The sequence below is a fragment of the Parathielavia appendiculata genome, assembly GCF_033297405.1.
Source record: "Parathielavia appendiculata strain CBS 731.68 unplaced genomic scaffold N657scaffold_3, whole genome shotgun sequence".
Classification (NCBI taxonomy): Eukaryota; Fungi; Ascomycota; class Sordariomycetes; order Sordariales; family Chaetomiaceae; genus Parathielavia; species Parathielavia appendiculata.
The window spans coordinates 1,351,431-1,359,999 of NW_026944222.1; the positions used below are offsets into that span (position 1 = coordinate 1,351,431).

Here is an 8,569-nt window from a genome sequence, read left to right on the forward strand (position 1 = left end):
CTGGGCAGTTGCTATTTTGGACTCAACTCTTGAACGACGGGAACCAACTCCGCCTTCGTGGAATCGTGCTTGCAAGCTCATCAGGTTTGGGCGCGTTCTTGTTCTTGTGCCCAAATGCTATTCTAATCATTCTCAATCCGACCATAACAGCTCGCAAACTCCTTCAAGTTCGAGCCTCGCGGAGCGTCGAGCTCGTCCCAAGCACGATATCCTTTACCCCGCATCACGGCGAATACGTGCGTAACGAGCTCGCAGCAGCGCCCACTCGCAACCTCATTGCGAGAGTGACTTGTGCGCATTAACAACGGCAACAATGGCATCAGGACATAATGTAAGGCATCTACACACGACCAGCTTGAGGTAGCGTGGACTAAAAGCGACATCAACAGGACCCGAAGCTGCTGTACGCCATCAACGGCGTCTCGGCCTACCACATCGTCAATGGCAAGGAAGAGCCGCTTACACCTGCCGGCCCGCAGACACTGTCCTTGTTGATGGTCCCGACAACCTCGGCTTTTGCTGACCCTGCCATCGATTCCGATAACACTCCCGCCGAGCAAGATTTCTACCTCCATCTCCATCTTCCTCCCGAGCTCGACCTTCCCCTCCCGGCCACGACACAGATCTACCACCAGCCACCCACCAGTTACCTCATTCCGCGTTGGGACCTCGGCCCGGATAGCGGCGCCTTCACGAGGATCGAGTTCCCTTCGGTTGAGAGCAGGAAGGGGATCCAGGAGGATGTAGACACTTTTGAGACAATCCTGGCGCAATGCACCGCCTTCCTCGAGCGGGCGCCGCCACCCAGGATTAGTAAGGGTGAGCAGTGGCGGGAGGGCAAGGGCGAGAAGAGCGCCGCGGCAAAGGCGGCACAAGCAGCCGGGGATACACTCCCTGCATATAACCCGGCCGATTTCAAGCCTGGTGAGGGCTATGCCCGCGGAAGTCACAGCGGTGCAGCGCCAGGACAAATTGTTCTTGTTGACGAGGAAGATGGCAGCGTGATAGGAGAACTGTCCGACGGGTTCCAGGTCGTCGAGGATAATATGCTGAAGCCAGGATCGAAAGGTAGGTGCCTGTTGTTGGGCGCCCTTGGGGTATCCGGTGCTGACCCGTTTCTCAGACCCGGTCGAGATTACTCTCCCCTCTGATGGCGGGCAAAAGATCAACGTCGCACCGATATCGCCCGAGCTGTACGGTGTGGATCTGCATCCGGCCTACAAAAAGTCATTCCTCGTGTCAAACGCTTCAGCGGCTTCGCGTTTCATCATCACCGGTTCCGACATGCTCTCCAAACTGCTGCAGAACCAAGCCGACAGCTTCACCAAGAAAGTTCCGCCGAGCGCCAAGCCCATGACATTCAAGCCCGCCACGCGCGAGCACATCCGGCGCATCAACAACTTCACCGGCAGCGCGGCGACGCTGTCCGCCAAGACGGTCGGGCAGATCACAAAGGTTGCGCAGAACTGGGGCGCCTCGTTGGGCGGGCACGGCAAGGGCAAAGACGGGTCGGCGCGCCACAAGGGGTTCGACAAGGACGGCAATCCGCTGCCGACGTACAAGCCGGGCCTGCTCAACAAGAGCATGATGGCCTTCTCAACCGTTATGGACGGCGTTGAGCAGGCCGGGCGGAATCTGCTCGCCTCGACGTCGGATGCGGCCACCACGGTGGCGACGCACAAGTGGGGCCCCGAGGCGGGCGAGTTGACGCGCGGCCTTGGAGGCGGAGTCAAGAATGTCGGCCTGGTTTACATTGACGTGACGGGTGTCTCGCGCAGGGCGATCCTGAAGAGCGTGGCCAAGGGCATGGTTGTCGGCTACACTGCGACGGGAGATAATATCGTGGTGGGAGGTGGCGATGGGGGTGTCGCCGTGGTTGGCCAACAGGGACCGAATAAGGATGTCCAGTCGGTGAGCGGCATGACGGTTGCTGAAGGGAAACAGCCTGAGGGTGCGTACCCCATGGACGGCAAGTTTAAGTGAGATGGGAGTTGGAGCGGTGGGGTGTCGGTATTGCTGTTCAAGATGGAACGGTCCTAGGGTTAGGTATAATGCTTCGATATACAATATGTGGGTTCTTTGCATCTCATTACCTGAGACGTTGAGTGATGGTACTCGATCAGGGGCACAAGGGTTGAGCTGTCGACTTTTCCCATGCTCAACACACAGCAGAAACGGTCACGTGGTCGTGTCCTTTTCGAGTGAGCACGTCGCGTCACTGAGGTTTGAGCGCGCGTCAGCTCCACACCCCACCTTAAACTAACCCTTCTCATGTATCCGTAAGCTTCAGCAGACCGCTCGACTTGCAATGGAAACTCGCCTTTGTGCAGCACCTTGACAGGAGTTTAAGCTGGTAGTCTATCGTCCATCTGTTAGGGCGTCTGCTCCTGTTTGACAACACTGCAGCCGCCCGATGTGCTGCCGATTTGAGCTCCTCGGCACCCTGATCCTCTTCCTCCAAGCATTCAACGACCGCCGAGCCCAGAAGCGAGCTGCCCGTGTTGAGCAAGCGGCAAAGGCATCCTGATATTGATCACCCCAAAGTATCATTATCTTACCCATCCCGCCAACCTCGATTTAACAGGCGCAACACACTTTGTAAACGGCATATCACCATGCTCCACGAAATCCTCTTTTCCCTCTCAGGCCATCCCTCCCCGCTCCTCCGTTCCGCCGCCTCACCCGGCAACGAAACCGACAACACCCTTATCAACAGTACCGCCATCTCCCCGCCCGAACGCGCCCTCCTCGCCTCCCTCGCCCGCCTCAGCGACTTGCACATTCATCTGCAGACCGCGGCCTCCCACATCGCCGCCTCCCACCCCTCCGTCATCTGCCGCGCCGTCGCGTTCGCAATTGACACATTGCACCTTGCCGGGTTCCGGAGAAAGGTTGTAGAAGTTGAGCGGACGATCCTGAAAGAGGACGCGGCGCTGGTCGGGCCGTATCGCATCGTGCCTTTGACGGCAGTGGTGGCGGAGTTTGAGGGGTGGGGGAGGAGGTTGGAGTGGCTTCGGAGGGTTGTCGACGTCGTTGATAAAGAAACCTGTACTGGTGCGGGGGTGATCGACTTTTTGAGGGGCGAGTTATTGACGGGATATGGGGATGTGGAGGAGCTCGCGGAGAGCTTGGTTGCTGTTGCCGAGGCGGCGTGGGTGAAGCAGGTTGCAGCGTGGGTTCTGTATGGACGGGTGCCGGGGTTTGGGGAGGGGGATTTCTTTGTGAAAAGGAGGAAGAGGGAAGACGGGGATGGGGAGGGAAATGCGACCGAGGAATATATCTGCGAGCCCGGGCTCCTGCCGGGGTTTGTTACGCCTGCGACGGCTGCGTCGATGCTGTTTATCGGCAGGTCGCTGAACCAGATCCGAACTAAGAGTGTGGAAGATTACAGCTTGAGGGGAAACGACCATCTATCGACGCAGCTCACGAGGTTGGCGGAGCTAAGGCATCCGATTGATTCGGCTGCCTTTGCAAGAACGACTGCCGATATCAGGCAATTCCTGTCGAGGACGACGCTGCAGCGGTTGCTGCCGCTGAGCAAGGTGCTCGAAACACTACAGTTGCTGAGGGACTTCTTCCTGCTCGGTCGCGGGGAGTTTGCCATGGCGTTGACACAACAGGCGGACGAGAAGATCAGGAGCCGGTGGAAGCGGATGGAGAATCTGGCGTATGAGAAGAGGGAAGGGCTGGGTAACGTTACAATAAAGGAGGGAGAAGTGGCTGCCGTTCTGGCTAAGACATGGGCCGCTATGGGGTCCATGCAAGGCGAGCATGCGGATGAGGATGAGGGGTTGGAGGTGGCCCGCGAATTGTTGAGGCTAACGATGGCTAAATCGAAGGCGTCTACACCAGGGACGCATAGCACTGAAGGTGGGCTTACAGCTATCGCGACCACTCCATTCCGAAACCTCCTATTCTCTGTTCCGGTTGTTATGACCATGCAAATCCCATCGCCCCTCGATCTCTTCCTCAGTCAAGCAGATTTGGAGACGTACACCGCCATCAATTCGTATCTCCTCTCACTGCGGCGAGCAAACATTCGGCTTACTGATCTGTGGAAGATTACATCTCTTAGGAGGCACCACCCAGCGCCGCCCGGGCCCCCATACGGGAGCACCCGGGGAGGAAGGGAAAAGGTGCACCTATTCCGTCAACGGCACGCCGCACGGACGCGTATTTTGCGCAATGCTTGGGCCACGGCAAGCGCTGCTATCTTCTTTCTCGGCGAGATGGAGGGTTACCTCCAGACAGAAGTCGTAGCAGGGTTGTCAGATGGGTTCCATCGCTGGTTGATCACGGGTGAAGATGAGCAGCGGCATGACGATGGCACATTCAAAAAAACGCAAACATCAACCGTGTCCCGTTCCAGATACAGTGACGAAATCCTCGAAGACGACATCTGGCTAGCCGGGTCCACCCCTTCTCAGCCTCCCTCCTTGTCAGCATCAGAAGAACAAACCCACCCCCATCACGACCCTCAAACCCTCGCCACGGCCCACCGTCTCTACCTACGCACCCTTGTCCACCGGCTCCTGCTCACCCAGCAATCCTTTACCGACGAACTCTACGAACTGCTCGTTCAGATAGACCACCTCGTGGCCGTTATCCGCCGATTGCACTCAGTGTGGACGGCGGCCGACCTTGAGACGGACGCCGGCGTCGTGGATGCGTTTGTGGACCTCGAGCGGGAGGAGCGGGATGTACAGAAGGAGATTCGGGGCGTAGAAGGGAGAGTCAAGCAGGGGATCGAGGGGCTGGTGGGGGAGTTGAGGCGGTTGGAGGGGCTCGGAGGTTTACAGAATGGTACAGAGATGGGAGGACTGGGAGAGGGGGTGGAGGATGGCGAGGTGCTGGGGATGGGGGGAAGTGGAAAGTATGTGACCAGACGGGTGGGGGGTATCAATAGGCTGCTGATGAAGCTGGATTTTGGGAGCTGGTTCGGGAGGGAAGGGAGAGGTGGCGATGGAATGGATGTTGATGAGGAGTTCTAACTCGTAAGGAGGGTGATGGCTTACTATCGAGAAGCGGAATAGGTAGTTGCCGGCGTTTGAATTTGGCGATGACTCTCATTACTATACCCTTATGTGTACGTTTCCTTCCCATGTCTAGCTGATATCAATCAGATCTGCTCCGTAACCGGAAGCCTGACAGTATGAACGTTTCGTAGACGGATATGGAACGAGTTTGTCTTAACGTATATACGTAGCAAGTTACTCATAGCCCCCTAGAGGCTTTGACCGGGACGCGAAATCAGGGTAGGCTTTCTCCTCATAATCTTATGAGATACCGTGTAAGGTATCAAGTTTCTTATATTAATGGATATGAAGTCCCGCCGATGTCCTTTATCCCCGGGTTCTAGCCGGGAGGAGCTGTGCTGGGCGTGGGATTAAACGATTCAGCACAGACCAACCTCCAAATGGTACGTACTGTGTAGGTACCTGACCTGGTAACTTGGGGTGTGCGATTTCGAATGGTCAACACAGTCCGAGACACCTCGCTAGGTAGCTTAGAATTATACTACTTTAGACTCCTGATCCGTGACGGCGAATGAATTTGTCTCATTGGAGCATTTGATTCCTCAATTTAGTTCCCATCTTTTCGACAGCCTTTGCATCACAAGCCTCACCAGTCAGCACTGGAGTTTCTATTGTTGGTCGAGTGTTCCTGGGGCGTGTATGGCGCAGCCCGACACCGGTTGGTGGAGATTGACTCCGATATGCTGTGGAGCGTGTTCGACGCCAGTCCATCAATTTGACTGGCTAGAGCGCATCAGCACCGCGCATTACCGTATGCGATCGGAGATGCACGGTGAAATCAGACGGTGTCCCCTTCCTGGCTTGTCATCTGCCTCTTCCCGCGCCAAATCTGGTTTTACACCCTCCCCCGTACTCCTTCTTTCTCCATCCCCAGTCACCCACACCTCTCTGCTCGGTACACGCCCGCCCACGATTCGGTCAACGGGTCCGAGTCGAGACCCAGCATTGGGAGTTTGGTGATTGACAGACGCATTTGTTGTTCTCTCTCCTTTAGCTTTGTCCTTTCATCTGTCGTCATGTCCAGTGCGAACGGTCATCCCGGCCTCTCCTTTGGGCTCAGGCGGTCGTTCCCACCGCCGCACAACTCACACAACCCGACCAACAAACCATCCCCGTCTCTCCCGCAACACGCGTCTCCGTACCCACCACACGCCTACCAGCATCAACAACATCCGCCGAGCCAATATCCCCATCATCTCTTCACTCCGGCGCCCTCTCCGGTTAACAACGTCGCAAGCATTCAAAATGCTACCCGACCACCGCCGGCCCAGGCGCCCTCCTCGTTTACCGCACCTCGCCATCGAGCCCCAGCTCCACGACAGATGCAGCAGCAGCCCCCTTCGCTCAACTACCTCCAACAGTCCCTGAATCCCCAGCCTCTGGGACAGCCGCCGATGGCGCCGCAATCCCTGCCACAGCAGTCCCTGTCGCAGCACTCCATGACGCAACAGTCTCTCGCGCCGCAGTCCATGACCCCGCAGTCCATGACATCGCAAAGCATGAACTCGCAGCCCATGAACCAGCAGCCCATGAACCAGCAGCCCATGAACCCGCAGCAGCTTAGCCAGCCGTCATTGGGGCAGCAGTCCCTCGGCCAACCGTCTCTGAGCCAACAGCTTCAGCCCATGAGCCAGCCGCCCATGGCCCCGTCCATGACCCAGTCCATGAGCCAGGGCTCCACGTCGCAGTCCATGAGCCAGCAGTCCATGCCACAACAACCCATAGCTCAACCTGTCCAGCCGGTCCAGCAGAATGACACGTCGATGCTCTCCCATCAGTCGACACCCCACCCCCCTCACCAGCCAACGCTCCCTCCGGCTCAGTCACAGATGCCCCAGGTCCAGGTACAGCAGGTGCAGAAGCTTCCGCAAGTGCAACAGGCCCAACAAATTCAGCCAGTCCAGCAGCAGCCGCCAGCCCATCAGCCGGAGTCTGTTGAGTCTGCCCAGGAGCACCACCAGGAAGATGATATGGACGCCGGCAGTCATGACGAGTCGGGTGAAGGGGATTCGTCCCTAGAACCCAAGCCTATGGACAATACTCCTTTTGTCCCGCGGCAACCAATGGGTCCCATGATGTCTGCTCCCCCGGAAGGCGGAAGCTTCCCGACGCTGGAGGCTGTTCACAAGCACGTCTTGAACTACTGCACCTCTGTCGGGTATGCTGTGGTCATTGGACGGTCTAAGAAGACGGTTCCCGGGTTGAAGAAGGTGCTCTTCGTCTGTGATCGGGCTGGCAAACCTCCTAGACGCGTTAGCCCCGAGAACCGCAAACGAAAGACGACGTCTCGGAAGTGCGATTGCCAGTTCGGTTTTTTCGCTATCGAGCAGAGGACACAGTGGACCGTCCGGTATCGCCCGGCTCCGATCCATCTGCAGCACAACCACGGCCCGAGTGAGAGCCCCCTCTTGCATCCGGCGGCAAGAAAACTGGACAGCAAAATGGTTGCTGCCGTTAAGAAGTTGAAGGATAACGGTACGTGTAAGCGATATCCTCCCTCTTACGATACCTGAACTGACTTTGGCTGCTAGGTATCGGTGTGAGCCAGACGTTGGAGATTCTGCAGAGCGATTATCCCCACGTTCCCCTTCTTCCTCGCGATATCTACAATGCTCGGGCGGCCATCAACCGCAATCCGCAAAAGGTTGCCAGTGGCCTTGCAGAGGACCGGCCGGCCATCTATAGCAAGCCGCAGCCGTCGGCAGAGGAGCGCATTAGGGCCGATCTTCGCCGGGAACTTGCCAACGCGCGAGAAGAGCTCGATAGGTTGAAGAAGGAGAGCCAAAAGGAGATCGAGGAGCTCAAGGCGAAGCTGCAGGAGAAGGACAGCATGATCAAGAAGTTTGAGGAGTTTATCGACATTTGTAACGGGCGGGTGATGGTCAGCCTTTCAAAGAAGGACGACAGCCGCGCGGGGGCCGCATCCGCATCATGAGAACGGGACATAGCGGCGCGATGACCGAATCATTTGTTGTGTTGGGCAGAACAGTGGGGATGATAATGGGCTGGTTACGGCGAGGTGCATGGCGTTGTTTTCTTCACAAGGAATTGTTTGGCGTTTGATTGGGTTCGAAATCATATAGCGTCGGGGAGCTTTGCAGAGTTGATCAAGATCAGCCTTGCAGTTGCGCATCTGCATGACCACACCCCTTTGCTTAGGGGTTTGTTGACTGACTGCCGACCACCGCACCTTGGGGCCGGTTATGTTCACACCTCGACCTTTGAGAGTTTGTGCACATCACACCCCAAGGCTAGGGTAGCTTGCTTCCCATCAAGACAAAGCACAAAACATTCCGCAAATGATAGTTAAGCCTTGTTGGCGATGCCCACTTATGGAACTGGAATTTCAGTACCAATCTAATATCAGCTATGCGATGGAGGTCATTGCAGGAGTCTATTTAGTACACCGAGTTCTCTCTGTGCATGTGACATTATCACCGTGCTTCAAGTCGCTGCCGGCAGAGTCTTGCAGTGCGGAGGAGGGTTGGCCAATCAAAACCCGCGACAACGCAACTGATGCATGGGTCCATGCG

At 56.8% G+C, this 8,569-nt stretch overlaps 2 protein-coding genes across 2 annotated transcripts; both read left to right on the forward strand.

Annotated features, from left to right (window-relative positions):
• Positions 1–21: 21 nt before the first annotated feature.
• On the forward strand, positions 22–2,158 carry N657DRAFT_642672 (uncharacterized protein). Its single transcript, XM_062792388.1, has 3 exons — positions 22–331; positions 390–1,068; positions 1,124–2,158. Exons 1-3 carry the CDS (start codon positions 314–316, stop codon positions 1,981–1,983), a joined length of 1,557 nt encoding a protein of 518 aa, XP_062649689.1. The 5' UTR covers positions 22–313; the 3' UTR covers positions 1,984–2,158.
• Positions 2,159–2,239: 81 nt separating this feature from the next.
• Positions 2,240–5,133, forward strand: N657DRAFT_688570 (uncharacterized protein). The gene has a single exon (XM_062796948.1). It carries the CDS (start codon positions 2,616–2,618, stop codon positions 4,989–4,991), a length of 2,376 nt encoding a protein of 791 aa, XP_062649690.1. The 5' UTR covers positions 2,240–2,615; the 3' UTR covers positions 4,992–5,133.
• The last annotated feature ends 3,436 nt before the right edge of the window (positions 5,134–8,569 follow it).